The sequence below is a fragment of the Triturus cristatus genome, chromosome 7, assembly GCF_964204655.1.
Source record: "Triturus cristatus chromosome 7, aTriCri1.1, whole genome shotgun sequence".
Lineage (NCBI taxonomy): Eukaryota > Metazoa > Chordata > Amphibia > Caudata > Salamandridae > Triturus > Triturus cristatus.
In genome coordinates, this window is record NC_140590.1 from 1,718,706,882 (window position 1) to 1,718,725,701 (window position 18,820).

An 18,820-nucleotide genomic window follows, 5' to 3' on the forward strand; every position below is an offset into this window, starting at 1 on the left:
GTGATGCAGCACGGTATTCCGTTAGATGTGGACTTGACACCACGGACTCGCTGGGCAGAGCGATTGCAACGAGGGTGGTGATTCGTCGTCCTTCCTGGAGGTCCACGAACTTTTCAGGGGATGTCCAGAGCACTCTCATGGACATGCCCTTTGATGGCCGTCGCCTTTTTGGCGACAAAGCAGATAGCGCACTGGATCGCTTTAAGGACTCCTGGGCTACGGCCAAGTCCTTGGGTCTGTCGGCCCAGCGCCAGTAAACTTCTGCTTTTCGCCCCTTCCGTGGCCAAGGAAGGGGCGTCCTCGCACGTTCATCCAGCCACAGGCCGCAGAACCAGCCTCAACGCGGACGTGGATTCCGCCGTGGCGGAGCAGGGGGACAGAGAGCCGGTCAGTCCACATCCGCTCCCGCAGCATCTGCCTCTAAGCCTTCCTAGTCTGAGCTTTCAGGCCCATTCCACTCCAGTGGGAGGCAGAGTTCGCCATCACCTGCTCCACTGGCGTACCATCACTTCGGACAGGTGGGTGCTGCAAATCGTCCGAAGGGGCTACTCCCTCCCCTTCGAGGCAACCCCTCCAGCCATGCCACCTCAATACCACTGCATGTCGGGGTATCACTTGCAACTTCTGCAGGAGGAAGTTACGGCCCTCTTGTCCAAGGGGGGCATCGAGCGCGTTCCTGGCCCAGAAGTAGGACGGGGTTGTTACTCCCACTACTTTCTGGTTCCCTAGAAGGGCAAAGGGGGCCTACGCCCTATCTTGAACCTCGGGAGCGTCAACGCCTTCCTCCGGAAGGAGAAGTTCAAGATGCTGACATTAGCTCAGGTTCTGGCTGCCCTAGACCCTGGAGACCGGATGGTAGCGTTGGACGCTTATTTCCACATCCTCGTCCTGCCGGCCCACCGGCGTTACCTGCGGTTCACGGTAGGCCACGAGCACTTTGTTTACCGTGCTCCCCTTCGGCCTCACCAGTGCCCCTCGGGTGTTCACGAAAGTGATGGCGGGGGATGCAGCTCATCTGCGCCGATTAGTGGTTCCAGTCTTCCAATATCTCGATGACTGGTTGTTGAAGGCGGTCTCGCCCCGAACAGTCGTCTCCCACCTCCAGATTATGGCTGACCTGCATTCGCTGGGGTTCTCTATCAACGTGCCGAAGTCACATCTGAGTCCCTCCCAGAAGCTCCTCTTCATCGGAGCGGTTCTGGACTCGGCGCAGTTTATGGTCTATCCTCCCGAACAGCGGGTTCGGGATATTCAGGCTCTGATTCTGATCTTTCAGCCTTTATCCCGAGTTTCGGTCAGGATGGCCCTATGGCTGCTGGGTCTGATGACCTCCTGCATCCTGCTGGTTCATCACGCCAGGTGGCGGATGCGGGACCTGAAGTTCCAGTGGGCTCAACATCAGGGCAACCTGTCTGACCACGTCCTGAACTCGGAGGGCACTGCAAGACAGTTGCAGTGGTGGCTCACGGACCGCGATTGGGTCAGTGGCTGATCCCTCTCCCTACACCAACCGGAGCATATGCTGGTGACGGATGCGTCCCTCCTGGGATGGGGGGGCCACATGGTAGAGGTGGAGATCAGAGGCCTCTGGTCTCCAGCGGAGTCCCGGCTCCATATCAACCTATTGGAGCTGCAGGCGATCCGGCTTGCACTGAAGGTATTCCTTCCCTCTGTCCGGGGAAGTGTAGTACAGGTGTTCACGGACAACACCACCGCCATGTGGTATTGCAACAAACAGGGCGGGGTGGGGTCGTGGACCCTTTGTCAGGAGGCTCTGCGCCTCTGGACATGGCTGGAACATCAGGGCATCACCCTGGTGGTTCAACACCTGGCGGGCTCTCTGAACGCCAGGGCGGACGAACTCAGCCATCGGTGCATGATGGAGTGGCGTCTGAACTCAGACGTGGCGCAAGGTCTCTTTTGGCAGTGAGGAGAGCCTTGGTTCGATCTATTCGTCACCGAAGAGAACGCACAATGTCATCAGTTCTGCGCGTTGGAATTTCCAAGGCAGCACTCGCTCTGAGTTGCTTTTCGTCGTGAGTGGAGTTGCGGTCTGTTATACGCCTTTCCGCCTATACCACTTCTGCCCAGAGTGCTGAAGAAGGTCAGGCGTGACCGGGCCCAAGTCATCCTTGTGGCTCCGGATTAGGCACGAAGATACTGGTATCCCCAGCTACTCAGTCTCTACCAATCGATCCCCCGATTCGACTGCCTCTTCAGGAGGACCTTCTGTCACAGCAGCAGGGGACGGTCCTCCACCCGAACCTGTCCAGCCTCCACCTCCATGCGTGGAGATTGAGCAGCGGTAGTTGATGCCATTTGACTTGCCTCCTGAGGTCTGTGATGTCATTCTGGCAGCCAGGCGTCCCTCCACTAAAACGGTATACGCCTGCAGGTGGAACAAATTTGTGGCTTGGTGCACAGCAAAGGCTGTGGATCCCCTTTCCGCCCCTCTTTCTGAGGTTCTCCTCTTTCTTCTTTCCCTGGCCCAGCAGGGCTCTGCTCTGGGCACCATCAAGGGATATCTTTCAGCTCTTTCAGCCTTCTTGAGGCTTTCTGATCAGCCTTCTCTTTTCAAGTCCCCTGTTGAGAATAGATTCTTGAAAGGCATTGCTCACATGTTTCCTCCTGTTCCCTTTGTAATGCCTCAGTGGGACTTGAATCTGGTGTTAACTTATCTGATGTGCTCTCCCTTTGAGCCACTTCATAACTGTCCTCTTCGTCTTTCGACTCTCAAGACTGCTTTCCTGGTTGCCATCACCTCTGCCAGGAGAGTGAGTGAGCTCCAGGCTCTTTCTTCTAAACCTCCTTTCCTCTCTGTCCATCAGAACAAGGTTGTTCTGAGGACTCGCCCTTCTTTTCTTCCTAAGGTGGTTACTGCCTTTCACATCGGGCAGTCCGTTACCTTAACCACCTTCTTTCTGCTTCCGCATCCCTCGAAAGAGGAAGAGAGACTCCAACGTCTGGACCCAAAACATGCGCTCTCCTTTTATCTGGATCGCACAAAACAGTTCCGGGTGGCCGACCAACTCTTCGTTGGCTACGTGGGCGCTAAGAAAGGGCGGGCAGTGCACAAACGAAACATCTCTCGGTGGGTCGTTTTGTGCATTAAGGTCTGTTATTCCTTGGCTAAGAAGGATCCTCCTGTGGGGCTGAGGGCCTATTCCACTCGGGACACAGCGGCTACCACTGCCTTGGGACGGGGAGTCCCTCTGCAGGACATTTGTCAGGCAGCTACGTGGGCCTCGCTGCACACGTTTGCCAAGCATTACTGCCTGGACAGCCAAGTCTGTAGAGACGGCTTCTTTGGCCGTTCCGTTCTCCAGGACTTCCTGGTGAGATCTTGGTTCGGAGACTCACCACCGGGGTTGGTATTGCTGGGGTATCTATTCTAAGGTAAGGAATCTAACTAACGTGTTTCTTTCAGATGCACAAGTTACTTACCTTCGGTAACGATATATCTGTAAGAAACATTAGTTAGATTCCTTACCGCCCCACCCATCCTCCCCGTTCTGCTAACCGATATCTAGGGTTAAGGTCATCCCTTTCAGGGCCCTAGTTTCATGGCACCAGTGTCGGTTTCCTGCATGGCTGTGCGTTCCTGACGCGGAAAGCTATGTACAGAACTGACGTCAGTGCTCGAGGGCGGCGTCTAATACTCCGACGTCATCCCGGCGATCACGACGCCGACAACGGACACGGAGCCGCAGACGACGCCTACCGACGCGCAGGGGTACTGCTGACAAAAAATCTTTCCGGATCCAGCCTGACGCCTGGGGATATTCTAAGGTAAGGAATCTAACTAACTAATGTTTCTTACAGATATATCTTTACCGAAGGTAAGTAACTTGTGCTTCACAACCCTATTGGAACTATCAGTAGTTCCTCATCAAAAACTACGTCTCTCACCCAAGCTTCTCACTCAGAACCATGGAGAAATAAGACATCCAGATCCCCCACCAACTCAACCTGGCGATCTGGCACCTGAGGTCTTAAAGTTTGGCTACCTAAATCTTCCGCCAGACTGTATGAATATCATTAAAGAAGCTAGACGCCCTACCACCAGAGCAAGCTATGCAGCAAAATGGAAACGATTGGCTGTTTATTGCACAAACAACAAAATCAATCCACTAGATGCTTCTATTCAGAATATTATCTGCTACCTCTTGCATCTGCAACAATGTAACCTAGCATATACATCTATTAGGCTACATCTAGCTGCCATAGCAGCCTATCTACAAAACAGACATTTGCCTGTGTTTCGAATGCCCAATATCAAAGCGTTTATGGAAGGGCTCCCGCCGTCTCCAGTGTGGAACCTAAATGTGGTCCTTACCAGACTCATGGGTATCCCTTTTGAACTTCTCCACAAATGCAAACTACAGTTTCTCACTTGGAAGGTAGCCTTTTTGGTTGCTATCACATCTCTCAGGAGAGTTAGTGAACTCCAGTCATTAACCATACAAGAACCATTTTTACAAATCCATCATAACAAATTGGTTCTTAGGACTAACACTACATTTCTACCCAAAGTCGTATCTGCCGTCCGTCTCAACCAGTCAGTTGAGCTCCCAGTGTTTTTCCCTGAACCAGACTCTGTGGCAGAAGGAGCTCTTCACACGTTAGACGTTAAAAGAGCAATACTCTACTACATTCAAAGGACAAAATCCTTTAGAAAGACTGCCGATTCGTATACGCCCACCCGCATCCCCGGATACCTCTATCTGTTCCAGTACTATCTTACTTAGATACATTACACATGGACATCTCTTTCTACTTCTTACTACTCCATTGTAACCCTGCGTGGCAAAAACAATCGAAGGATGGCGTTGATGCCCATGCGAATTATCATCCTAGAGAGGAGTTGCCTACCTCGTGACTACAAAGACTTCTTCCAAGACAAAAACAAAGTGCAAACATCCGTACTCAAAATACCAGATGGCGATCTATGCAAAAGTATACGAATCTGCAGCTCTACATGCCAAGAACAGATGCATACTGGTAAGTAGCATTTTCCTTATTTATCTTTTCTATATTTATCTTTTCTATAGTATGTCACTAAGGACCTTGACTAAAAATTACCCCAACAACCATTAGCTCTTTAGATTTGAGAATGTGGAATCTATTGCAGAGATTTGAAAGGCTTGCTGCTCTCCAGCCAGGTGATCCCCTCTCTTATTTCCCAGTCCTTGTTACCACAGTTGGCCGCTCATTCTGGTTTCTTAGGCCACCTCCCCACTATGAACAGGGCACTAGGCTGGTAAGCCTTGAGAGATGGTTCTGTCCTCTCTCAAAGCTCTAATTTCCTATTCTTTGTTTTTACAAGCAGGAAACCAGCCACCAGCCTTAGTCCCCAATAAGGGCATCTACATGCTGACCGATCTTCAGCGACTCGCTAAGTACTTCCAGGTCCCACTAAAGGAACCCAAAGACTTCTTTGAAGCTGTCTTCAAGAAAGGTAGGCCATGCATCAGCCCCTAGATTTAGTTTAGAGTTAAACCTGGCACACTTGTTTCCAGTATTCATTTGGTGCCCTCTGCACACATTTTCAGTCACTGCATTAAGAATTACAAAGAAGCATCTGTACTTCTGCTTTTCGCAGACTGGTACAAGATACCACTGCTGACTCCATTCTGGCATCTTCTTGCCAATTGCTGTTCTTCACAGCACAGTATTTCTCTCAATATGTCTGTCCTTTTATTGATAAACTTATAATATCTCTCAATAGCACAGTTTTGTTGCTTCTCAACGCTGGAAATCTCAGATGTGAATGTTAAAAACTCATTTTAATGGTACTCAGGTTATTGGTACAGCAGTATGAAAGTCTGTGGTGGTCTTGCTGTGCGTATCCACTCATGTCTTTCATGGTGCCCGTTTGTCTGTAATGGTGTATTTTTCCATTCTGGAATCCAGCATGTCCAGGATCATGGTATCTCTTTTTCCATTATTGTGTCCCTTTATCAATCATCCTGACCCTTGTTTTTTTCCCTTTGATCCTGCCTCTGTGTGTCCATGGGCAAGTCTCTTTGTATCTTTTTAATTTATTGTATCAGTTGTGTTACCTTGTTCAGTGTGGTGTCTTTGTTCGTGGTCCTGTTTTAGTCCATCAAAGTGTCTCATTGTCCATCATGGTGCTCCTTGATTCAATTAGGTCAAACGCTTTACCAAATTCTGCTAAATAAGGGCAACCCAAAGAGTGACTAATTAAATAGGTGGCATAATCGAATATAGGCATTTCTGATAAAATAACGTGAGTGATTTTGTAAACTGCAACATTAAACAAGCCTTTCCAATGCAGTAGGTCTCGCATTCATAAGAGTTTGAGCTATTGGCATTGTAAAATTACAATGCCTTTTATTTATGTTTTGGTTTTAAAACAAATAAAAGGCATTGTCATTTACAATGTCAGTAGCATAAACTCGCATAAAAGCAGTGTGCAGTGTGCGGCGTGCAGCAGTGTGCGGCGTGCAGCAGTGTGTGGCGTGCAGCAGTGTTTCGTGTAGCAGTGTGAGGCATGCAGCACTGCGGCGTGCAGCAGTGTGCGGCGTGCAGCAGTGTGCGGCGTGCAGCAGTGTCATGCAGCAGTGAGTAATGCAGCAGTGTGCGGCGTGCAGCAGTGTGCGGCGTGCAGCAGTGTGTGGCGTGCAGCAGTGTGCGGCGTGCAGCAGTGTGCGGCGTGCAGCAGTGTTTCGTGTAGCGGCGTGCAGCAGTGTGCGGCGTGCAGCAGTGTGCGGCGTGCAGCAGTGTGCGGCGTGCAGCAGTGTGTGCCGTGCAGCAGTGTTTCGTGTAGCATTGTGGGCGTGCAGCAGTGTGCGGCGTGCAGCAGTGTGCGGCATGCAGCAGTGTGCGGCGTGCAGCAGTGTGCGGCGTGCAGCAGTGTGCGGCGTGCAGCAGTGTGTAATGCAGCAGTGTGCGCAGCAGTGTGTGGCGTGCGGTAGTGTGCGGCGTGCAGCAGTGTTTTGTGTAGCAGTGTGAGGCATGCAGCACTGGCGTGCAGCGGCGTGCAGCAGTGTGAGGCGTGCAGCAGTGTGAGGCATGCAGCACTGTGGCGTGCAGCGGCATGCAGCAGTGTGCAGCGTGCAGCAGTGTGCTGCGTGCAGCAGTGTCGTGCAGCATGCAGCAGTGAGTAATGCAGCAGTGTGCAGCAGTGTGTGGCGTGCAGCAGTGTGTGGCGTGCAGCAGTGTGTGGCGTGCAGCAGTGTGTGGCGTGCAGCAGTGTGTGGCGTGCAGCAGTGTGCAGCGGTGTGCGGCGTGAAGCGGCGTGCAGCGGCGTGCGGCAGTGTGCGGCGTGCAGCTGTGTGTGGCGTGCGGCTGTGTGTGGCGTGCAGCAGTGTGCAGCGGTGAGCGGCGTGCAGCGGCGTGCGGCTGTGTGTGGCGTGCAGCAGTGTGTGGCGTGCAGCAGTGTGTGGCATACAGCAGTGTGTGGCGTGCAGCAGTGTGTGGCGTGCAGCAGTGTGTGGCGTGCAGCAGTGTGTGGCGTGCAGCGGCGTGCGGCGTGTAGCGGCGTGCAGCAGTGTGCGGCGTGCAGCAGTGTCGTGCAGCATGTAGCAGTGAGTAATGCAGCAGTGTGCAGCAGTGTACGGCGTGCAGCAGTGTGCGGCGTGCAGCAGTGTTTCATGTAGCATTGTGTGATGTGCAGCAGTGTGATGCGTGCAGCAGTGTGATGCGTGCAGCAGTGTCGTGCAGCATGCAGCAGTGTGGCGTGCAGCAGTGTGCGGCATGCAGCAGTGTGTGCCGTGCAGCAGTGTTTCATGTAGCATTGTGCGGCGGGCAGCAGTGTGGCGTCCAGCAGTGTGTGGCGTGCAGCAGTGTGACGTGCAGCGGCGTGCAGCAGTGTGCTGCGTGCAGCAGTGTGTGGCGTGCAGCAGTGTTTCTTGTAGCAGTGTGCGGCGTGCAGCAGTGTGCGGCGTGCAGCAGTGTGCGGCGTGCAGCAGTGTGCGGCGTGCAGCAGTGTGTGGCGTGCAGCAGTGTGCGGCGTGCAACAGTGTTTCGTGTAGCAGTGTGAGGCATGCAGCACTGTGGCGTGCAGCGGCGTGCAGCAGTGTGCGGCGTGCAGCAGTGTGCGGCGTGCAGCAGTGTCATGCAGCAGTGAGTAATGCAGCAGTGTGCGGCGTGCAGCAGTGTGCGGCGTGCAGCAGTGTGGTGCAGCAGTGTGGTGCAGCATGCAGCAGTGAGTAATGCAGCAGTGTGCAGCAGAGTGTGGCGTGCAGCAGTGTGTGGCGTGCAGCAGTTTTGTGTAGCATTGTGCGGCGTGCAGCAGTGTGGCGTGCAGCAGTGTGGCGTGCAGCAGTGTGATGCGTGCAGCAGTGTGATGCGTGCAGCAGTGTGATGCGTGCAGCAGTGTGATGCGTGCAGCAGTGTCATGCAGCAGTGTCATGCAGCAGTGTGTGGCGTGCAGCAGTGTGTGGCGTGCAGCAGTGTGTGGCGTGCAGCAGTGTGTGGCGTGCAGCAGTGTGTGGCGTGCAGCAGTGTGAGGCGTGCAGCAGTGTGAGGCGTGCAGCAGTGTGAGGCGTGCAGCAGTGTGAGGCGTGCAGCAGTGTGAGGCGTGCAGCAGTGTGAGGCGTGCAGCAGTGTGAGGCGTGCAGCAGTGTGCGGCGTGCAGCAGTGTGCGGCGTGCAGCAATGTGTAATGCAGCAGTGTGTGGCGTGCGGTAGTGTGCGGCGTGCAGCAGTGTGCGGCGTGCAGCAGTGTGTGGCGTGGTTTGTAAACAACAAGAAAAGCGGACATCAAAGGAAGGGTGGGAGGGAACGAGCATATGGGGTGTGAGTTATAACGAAAGTTCTGGCGAAAGCAGTCTGCTGCTTTCAAGTCCGATGCCAGCTTCGCACTTGAATGCCTCACATGCACTGGCCATAAACCGCATTCCTAAGGTCTTGTGCCCCTTACTAAATCTCTCTGAATGTGTGAGGCGGCGCACGCGCAGGAAGTAGCTGGTGGCAAATGGAATGCGCGTGGTTGTGCGCGTAACCGCCACCCGATCCGCATGGGAAGCCTTTGGGAGCATTTTCGGAAGCCCCTACATAAGTCTCGCTGAGCGATCGCTTACGCGATAGCCAGGCGAGACCTAAAAACAAGCATTGGAAATGCAATAGGTCTCGCATTTGCTTATGTTAGAGCTATTGGCGTTGTAAATGACCATGTCTCTTATCCATGTGTTATGGAGTGTATGTGGTGTGTAGTGAAGTTCCCGGTTTCAGATTTACATGTAGAGCTTTGCAGTGTTTGAAATAATAGATCCACCCTTGAAGCCTACTGATTTCTGTAATTACTTGTTAATGAAGGTAGCAGTAAAGTGCAAAGAAAAGAAAGTGAGGACATTTTAACAGTGCCATGGGCCTAGGTCCGTGAGAGTGGAGATGGAAAGAGGGTGGGGGTCAAAGACTCCATTTCTAAAATGAAATTGATTACAAGAAGCCTCGCAAAGCGATGAGTGCATGCGCGCTCCAGCTCTAGGTCTGCTAGACCTAAAAACGGAAACCTTGATAAGTCCTTATGTGTCCAGCGCAAGATCCTCCAGTATGTCTGGAGGATCTTTGGAAGTGCCACTCTGAAACGGAGTATAGAATTGTTCGGCATACTTTTTCAGCATGAAGAAATATAAACATTTAAGCCTTGAAAAAGTCACTTGAGTGACCAAACACGTGGGCTGTCATCAATATATTGAAACGAGAATAATGATTTGTGGAACAAGATTATACTGAGTAATATTCAAACAACTTTTTTCTACATTAAAGAAAACTTTTCTGTCTAGCACAAGTCCTTACTGTTTGGACTATTATTTATTTCTCGAACATTTCGCTTTGAGTGCTATGGTTTTCCTTTCTGTTTTAATTCACATTGGGTCCTTGTTCCAATGTGAATTCACACCTTTGGTAGCAGGGTGTGTAATTACCTTTTAAGAACCACCTCAAAGGGATTTATTATATACATTCAGTGACTATTGTATACTCACTACAGTATGTACTTAGAAAACGAGGTGTGATTTCTGTCCACTGCTAAGCCCTTCATTTTGTTATATAAGCACCCCAAACATGGACATACACAGAGCACCTCCGCACGCACATGATGGGTGCACCACCGCAGTCCCGTGCAGGGGACACCACCACAGGCACGTACTCGTAGCATAACAGCATGCTCATTACTGAAGCACCTCCACGTTAGCATGCGGAAGTGCTGAAGTGACGGCTGCTCTGCTACTTCTTGACAAGGAGCCCGCAGTACTGGTGAACTGCTAAAAGGGGTGCCCTACTACAACTACAGGGGTTCCTAGCAGAGTTGGACTGGGTCAAACACAGGCCTGTGCAACAAACAGGGAAAGTGGATGACATCCACCGACTGTAAATCAAGACTTTTTGTGGCACGCTCTTTCCATGTCACGCATCGATGTATAGTGTGTGTGTGGAAGTCCATGTCTTCGGCCGCCTGCTTACATGACCTCTTTGGTACATTGCACTGATAATCCGACACACCGTGGACACAAAGATAGCCAATGCCGGCACAAAAAATGCACACATCGACCTTTTAGGGCCTGTCCTTCTGGCAGTGTCCTGTTTCTAGTGGGGCTGATCCGAGGCTGGTTGCACACCGCACCACGAGAGAGATACCGCTACCATTTAAATAACCCGGTTTCAGGCCAGAAGTACCTGCTTCATTTAAACACTGAACGGCGCCTTTGGGTGATCCCCGTCTTCTCGAAGGAAGCTCGCGTGCCATAGCAGCAAGGGCAAGCTATTGCAAGAGCTCCCCTGCACACGGTCCTGAGTGTGCATGACACAGGTAAACAAACTGAAATGGCGCCACCTTCTACCATCACACCTAGACACACGTCACAGTGGCTTGTGTGGTCCCCTCACTACGACTGTACGGATAATCCTGCCTTTCCCTAACTCTTGGCGATCGTCGCCGTGTGGAAAGCATGCAGAGGGCAGCAAGGTGTCATGGACAGCAGCTGAGAGTGAGCGTGCAGGAGAGCGGGCGGGCAGCTACAGCTTGAGCCTGCCAATGCACGGCAAGGAATGTGGTCGCAGCCTGATTGATCAGGCAAAAGAAGCTCTTCTCGACCAGCCAGCCTGGGGGAAATGTAACCGGCACGGGCGAGGGTAGATGAGGCGAGTAGGCAAGCTGCTCCCTGTGGGAGAGGGATGGGGAGACCCATGTGAAGGGGCGCACTGCACATGCACACGTGTTCCGCCGTACATCACAGGCTTACTGGATATGACCTGATGAGAAGAGCTGTGTGAACAATAGTGCACCGCAGGCTCGATGCCCATATATACACAACCCCATAGAGGTGCACCGCAAGCTAACAGCGCATGCACACATGCGCCACGGCTGTGCACTGCGAACTTATTGTACTACACATCCCACATGTGTGCACCGCAAATTCGATGTCCACATATAAATATCCCACACCGGTGCACCGCGATTGAACAGCGCATGCACACATACGCACGGCTTAGCACAGAGGACACAATATACTACTTATGCCCCACGCTGCACATACATTTACAAACATATATGTGCATCTCAGGCTCGCTGAACATGCACACAATTAATTGGGGCCTGGAGCAGTGTACTGCCCCGCGTAAAGCACTTCAACGCCTCATCAGGAGTAGTAAGCGCTATATAAGTACCATTACAAGATAATACAGTGCAATGCATATTACACGGCTGTACAGGCTCATTGTATTACACACGAATGCACATGCCACAGCAATACACCCCTCGCTAACAGGTCATATATATAAAACAGGACTGAGCACCGCTGATTTGAGGTACCGTCCTCAGCAGGAGGTTCTTTGTTACAATATATGATTAATTCATCTGAAAATCACTCACTCATCTGACAGAGGAGGAAGAGCTGCAAGTCACCGAGGAGGCATCCCCGGATTAGCATGTTCAGCTCGTCCTCGGTTTCTCACCTCTACCAACAGCTGTGCTCCCCAAAATGCAGCCTGTACCCCTTCTTCCGACCACGGCTCGTCCTGCGCCAGACGCTGCACCGTGCAAACGAAAGGCATGTTTTCGGCAGAGCAGCTTGAAAGCCGGCTGGCCCCGCACCTCTAAGCCACTCCTGCTGCCTCCATAGCTCAGCCCCATTCAACCTTAGCCTTTTTGGCATGCCTGCTGGCCATGCCCCTTCAGGTACACCCATCCCAACCTGTCCTGTATAGCCTGCCACGCCCCTTTACCATGCCACTGGGGCTCTCTGCAAACACATTCCTTCAAAGCACACGAAACATCTATGTTGCCTAGCATGTCCTGCACGGTTGCGCTCCTTATGATGTAGCGAAAGCTTGATGCACCCGCTCTTCACGTGCCTCAGGTAGCCACACCCCTCACCTAAGGCACCCCTGCAAAGACACTAGCAGCCAGCCACTATTAAAGTGAAAGCATGCATTGCGCGCTCTGTATACAAATAACGCCCACCATTGTCCCGCGAGTGCTGGGGGGCGGGGGCGGATGGGGGTGTTGGCCACTATTAAAGTGAGTGCGCGGATTGCGCGCTCCGCATGGAAGTAACGCCCGCCATTGTCCAGTGAGTACTGTGTGGGCGCACTGCAAATTGAAGCGCCGCCATTCTCCCACATTCTTTAGTAAAGAAAATAGTGCTCGCACACTAATTAAAGCATCCCGTGTAGCGCCACAAGTAAAAGATCCAGTCCGGGTGGGCGGGGCCAAAAGGAGACAGGGCGGTAACCAGGAGGGACTAAGAAGCCTCCTTTACAATGAGAAGCCACCGTTTACCATGCACTATGACCCAAGCCAATAGGAATCATGGTCGGGGCTTCAAGTCCCCTTCTAAAAGTGTATCGATCACAATAAGGCTCGCAGATCGAGGAGCGCATGCGCGCTCCAGCGCTAGGTCTGCGAGACCTAAAAAGCTGGGGCCCCTAAAAAACTGGCCAACCATGTAATAAACACACAAAAGTTCAGTCATGGAACATGAGACGGAGGGCAGGAATGAAATGAGTCAAACAGTAGATAGAATGTAGAGATGTGGAATTCCTATTGCCTGCCCAGGACATATATGCGGCCATGGACCACAAATTATCATGTTGCCCAAACCCCTCGAGGACGAACCTGCCACTTTAGAGTGCTACAATATGGTTAGCTAAAGAGAATCGCCTGCTAGCAAAATAAGCATCCTTATCAATAAGATCTATGAACGTGTATATATGGCTCAGTAACACAACCCGTTTGTTGGGCAGGCGCTCTAAGAAAATACAGCGATATGTAAGCTCAGTCTGTTACTGACTGTGGGTTCAGTATTACAATTTTTACTCGTTTTCAACATTCAACAATATGCGGCTATTTTTAATGTTCACAGAATGCTCTATGTTGAAAGAAATCAAGACAGGCAACTGGTTTCAAAATAAAATATATCCAGATACTGTTTGGAATTTTAAAAAAAAGGTGAAGGTTTAAGGCAGGTTTGCTAAACTTTTGTGCACTTTTTAAAGGATAACTTCTAATACTATTCCTTTGAAGGCATTATTTAATAAAAAGTCTTTCATGCATGCCAGTATTTTAAAAAATACTAATGGAGACTAAGTGTAAAGCCATTTAGGGCCTCATTACAGACATACAAATAAACAAAGTTAGGGCCCTCATTCTTATAGATAGTCACACACGTTCAGCCGCAGTTCTCAGACCTTGCAACAGGGCAGATATGAGACTCACAACAGTTTACAAAACCAAGGCTAAAAACTTACTCCCAGCAATCTTCTATGAATTCTACTATCACATAAACAAATGTACATGCGTGCATTTGTTTATGTGAAAATGTGCACAGCCAGTGCAAATTCACTTGTTAAATTTATCCTCCCTTTTTCTCAGAGAAGAAGATATTTTCCTGCATGGTAGACTCCTTTCCCTACAAGCTTTTTATATGAGCGGGATCCCGTCCCTTCCCTTGAGTACAATTCTGACTTTTTCCAGGGTTGGAGATGGTGAATACCCGTAAACATATAGGTTTGTACAAAGTCATAGGGCATGCAGTTCCAATCTACTTCCCGCCCTTTAAGTAGATTTGTTACCACAAAATTCTTCATGCGAGTAAATCCTTTTATGAATGTAAAACCAACTTTTGCACATTAGCATGCATTTATAGCTTTGAATAGCGCCCGCATAATTTTTTGACTATACATGATCTTGGCAGTGTTTGGCTACTTGTAAAATAGAAACCAATCACTGATACAGCTCTTATCTGCTTGCGGTTATGACAACCATGGCAACTGAGTCACATTGAAATTGAGTGATTTGCCCAGGAATTACACAATGTGGTCAAGTGGTGGAGAAGTTCAGATTGTGAGCCACCTCATTGACCCATACTTTACAGCCTAGGCACTGAAGCATAGATATAATCTAGGATAATGTACAGTAACATTTGTGACATCGAGTGAATGCTCAAAAGTAAATTGGCTAGAGCAATTGACAAGATGCCTCCTCATCTAAAGTGATTAAGGGAGCAGTGGTACTATAAGAAGGATATGCTATTTACCCTGTAAGCATCTGTTCAAAGTGTGTAGTGCTGTAGATTCACATTACAACTTGCTTTTCTTCTAAGGTACGAATTGCAGGATGTGCTGTGAATCCTCCCTTAATCCACAATGTACATGGGCACCGACTCCACCTTAGATTCTGTATTTTGCTCAGCGGATGGAAAGTGAAGGTTAGAGCAAGGCTACCTTGATGTGTTATGTGCACTTTAAGTTGTTATATCGTGTGAAGGTAAGAAACATGTCATTGCCTGCTTTCAGAGAGGAAGGTAGGCTCTTGTGACTCTATTGCACAACACACTACCTACAGATGCTTATAGGGTGAGTAAGATTTTCTGTTCTTAGCATGTGTGGCTGAAGATGCACATGCTCTACATATGCCTTAAAGCAGTTTCCTTCCAAGCAGTGGCTAGCGGACAAATGATGCTGATGTTCGGACTAATGTTCTTAATGCAGTCTAGCCAAGAATAGCCAGCTGTCAGGCCTAAACGGTGAGTGATTGTAACTTATTGATGCTTTTTACAGAAGAGAAACTATGTTGCAAGGGTGGAGAGGTTCAAACTGCAGACCAGTAAGCTTTGTGAGAAATGCATTAAGATTCCACACTGAGGCTAGGTAGTATTATCCTCTTGAGTCCATCTAAAAGCGCCTTCACCACAAGAATCCTGAAAAGGTATGCTTTTCCTGTTCTGCATATACGCCACCACAGTGGCTAAGTGGAGGTATATGCAAGACCCTCCTAATTGAGGTATGAAAGGTAATATGACATCTTGAATATTGACTTTGGAAGGGTCTAGTTGGTTGGAGATGTGTACGTGCGTCACTCAGTATGGCTATACGCTCCCCAGGGAAGTGCAGTAACCAACCCTAGGACATCAGGTGCCAGATCATTAGTTAAGGTGCTTGGGATATTGGTCCCTGATTTGGCCATGTTGTTGTGTTAAAAGGTCCGACCTGATTGGTAGCTTCTCGTGAGACTAATGGACATCTCCAGGAGCAATGAGTACCTGGGCTGTCTGGCCCAAGTTAGGGCCACCATGATGAGGATCGAGGACACCTGCTTTATTTTCCTAACAGTGTACAGGATGGGTGGGATGGGAAGAACAGTGTAGGCAAATGTCCCAGACCAGTGGTGACAAATTCTGGCATTTTGTGTTTTTTTTGTGGATGGCAAAGAGATGGACGGCTGAAGTTCCCCACCGCCAGATATACCTGTGGAGGACTTGTAGTTTGAGTGTCCACTCATGGACTTTTGATGTACCCTGCTTAACAGCTCCGTAAAGTTGTTGTCCATTCCTGGTAGGTGTTCTGCTGTTCAGCCAGTGCTACATCTCTTGTGCTAATGCAGACAGCTAGGGGGAGTGGATACTCCCTAGTTCTGTATGTTATATATGTCTGTCATATTGTCCGTTGTTATGAAGGCCACATAGCCATAGACAAACATGTATAAGGCTTTTATGGCCATCAGCTGTAGGTAGTTGATGTGTGTGGTGATCACGATGGTAAGAGATTCAGGTGCCATGCACAGTTATGTCACTGCGATGTGCGCTTAACCCAGTGAGCGTTGCATCTGTGGTAATTGTCACTTGCAGAAAAGGGTCAAAGAAAGTCCTACCGAGCAACACATTCTGCAGTGGTGGAATAGCAACAGAGTGCTGGCATTGATCTACAGTGGATCTTCCCTGAGACCCTCCACTTATGAACTTTGCCCTGTAAGGCACTGTTAGAGCAGGCAAATGTGTATTCCGGTAAGCCGCACAAATGCTATGCAAGATGCAACATCATAACCAAGAACTTCATTACAGTACTTACAGTTGGCAGGCAAGTGGAGTGAAAAAGAGGCTGTAGCTGTTGGAATGCCATCACCCTCTGCTGCTTGGGATATGCTTTCCATGTGAAAGCATTTGATATCGAGTCTAGGCAGGGCTGCATCTGCTGGGTTTGGAAATACTGTTACTTTGCGTTTACTGTGGATGCCAGGCTGTGGAGCAGGGTTAGAGCCATTTGAATGTGTATTAGGCATTGTTGTCTGCTGTTGCTCTTGATCAGCTATTCATTGAGATATTGGAAGACGTGGATATCTGCTCTGTGTAGATGAGCAACCACTGCCAGTCACAAATTGTAAAGACCCATTGAACTGTAATGACTTGGGAGAGAAGTTCTGACTATTGGTAGTGTTGTTTATTTTCCACAAACAGGGGTGGATGGGGATTAGGAAGTGTAGGTGTCCTTAAGGTCTAAAGCCATCATGAAGTTCCTCTTTGGAGAAGCGGATGACATTTAGCAAGTTGTCATATGGAAGTGCTTCAACAGGATGTACCAATTCAGTGGTTTCGGACCCAAGATTGGCCAAAGAGAGCTGTCCTTATTTGAAATACAGAAGTACAGAAAGTAGATGCCTTTGCCGCGTTGGTTTGTGGGCACAAGCTGTATTCCACCATTTTATCCTCTAGTTCTCTATTAGAGGGCAGCGGTCTTTGCCAAGAATGTGTTGACATGATGGTAGTATGGGGGTGGGGTTGTCAAATTCTAAATAGTAGGTTGCCGAGCTACTACTTGAACCATTAATTTCAGGTTATTTCTTCCCAGCAAAGGTGGAAATCCTTTAGTTCCTTCCCCAGCAGGTGTTGTGTGCTTGCAGGGAGCGTGGATGAGTCAGGGCTTGCAATTAGAGGTTCCTTACGCCGTGCCGCCTCCGCCCTTGCCCCTGTAATTGTTGATTGAGTATTCTCTGCCTACTTGGGACTCGTGAAGAGCCTGCTGTTGGTGCTTGTAGGCTTGCGTCTGGCCAGAGGGTGTGGTTTTCTTCCCACTCCTGGGCTGCTATCTGCATAAGGTGCCCCTTGGAGTGGCAGACTAGAGGGTGTCTATAGACTCTGATCCTGGTGGCCTTCTTGACTTTCTCTAACATCTCATCCAGTTAGAGTCCACAGAGATGTCCCTGTTGTATGAGATGCTAATGAGATAATGCTGAACCTCTGGTTTAAACTCGAAGGTGCGAAGCCATGCTTGGTAGTGGAAGGGAGAGGATTACTTTATTTAGACAATCAAGTCAATTAACATGCAAGCAAAATAATTTAAAACAAGATGTACAGAGCTAGCACGTTTCTTAATTAAAATATGCTAAAAACAGATGGACCTCAATATGATCATCAATATAGAGTGCAAATGTTTATTTACAAAATCATAATTGTTTCTTGATTGAACTATGCTAAAAACAGATAAACCTCAGTATGGTTACCAGTGTAAAGTGCAAATGGCTTTTTACAGAATCATAAATCTCGTTAGTCAATAATCAATGAGCAGCAGGGTGCTAAGGGGCTCCGCGGTTTTGGCCTAATGTTTCTAAGGCTGAGTAATTATTATGTTCATCAGCATCTACCAAAAAAACCTATATAAATGATCCCTAGATATTTAAACTACCACAAAGAAATATAAAGTGCTGAGCTCTGTTGGGATCAAATGCTAAATCTAGTGCAAAACAAATATTATTTATAGGCGTTCCGCAGGTTAAGTAGCTTTTCTACATAAATAACAAATTTAAGAAATTGCATAAAAGTGGCTCCGCAGCGAGATACACGTCTGTGTCTTATCCACCGCTAAAGTCCTTGTATGAATGAGATTACCAAGTGGTTTCCACTTCGAACTTTCATTGAGCACAACAGAGCTAAAAGGGCTGTTGATGTAGAACAAGCACTGAAACTTTGGAACCATGTCGCTCTACTACAGACAGGCTCTTTGAATGGTAGTTAGACATGCTGCAAAAAGCAGTAATTAGTCATTGTGTTCCAAGTGGCGACAGGAAAGTTAAGGTTGTCCATTTAAAATGATCACACGATGAAGTTTGGTAAAATCAGGGAAATAATGAAAACCATGCTCTGGCAGCCTGACTGCTGTGTCCAATGATATGATGTATTGTTCTACGAATGAAATCCGCGCTGGAGTGGACTAGTTTTCTGAGGATGCAGTTGATGGAATTTTGTTCCTCAATGCTTTATCCACTGTATTCAGGTATTTTGAGGCTTGCTATTACTTACGAATATGATCCCCTCAGGAGAAAAACAGCAGCCGCCTCAACGGACCGTAGTGGAAGAGGATACTAAGCTGCAGGAAGCTGTATTCGCAGCATGATGTACGCAGCAAATATTCATGTTTGACATAATCTTCCCCTCTGCCACTGGCTTACTTTCTGTATATCTCAGGGAGGTGCTGCACCAGAACCTCCATCTCCTCCCATTGACCTTTGCCATCGACAGTAGACCAGCCGAATTGGCAATAGTTCACTGGGTGATTGTATCAACCACTCTATACTTGCCTGC

At 49.2% G+C, this 18,820-nt stretch overlaps 1 protein-coding gene across 2 annotated transcripts in view; it reads left to right on the top strand.

The window, feature by feature from the left end:
• The window catches only part of LOC146812881 (glutathione S-transferase kappa 1-like), a 259,603-nt gene that overhangs the window by 43,450 nt on the left and 197,333 nt on the right, over positions 1-18,820 (top strand). For both annotated transcript variants that reach the window (XM_085619951.1, XM_085619952.1), the window contains exon 3: positions 5,330-5,458. In XM_085619951.1, the coding sequence (XP_085476077.1) occupies positions 5,330-5,458 (129 nt within the window). The remainder of the gene's footprint in view (positions 1-5,329; positions 5,459-18,820) is intronic.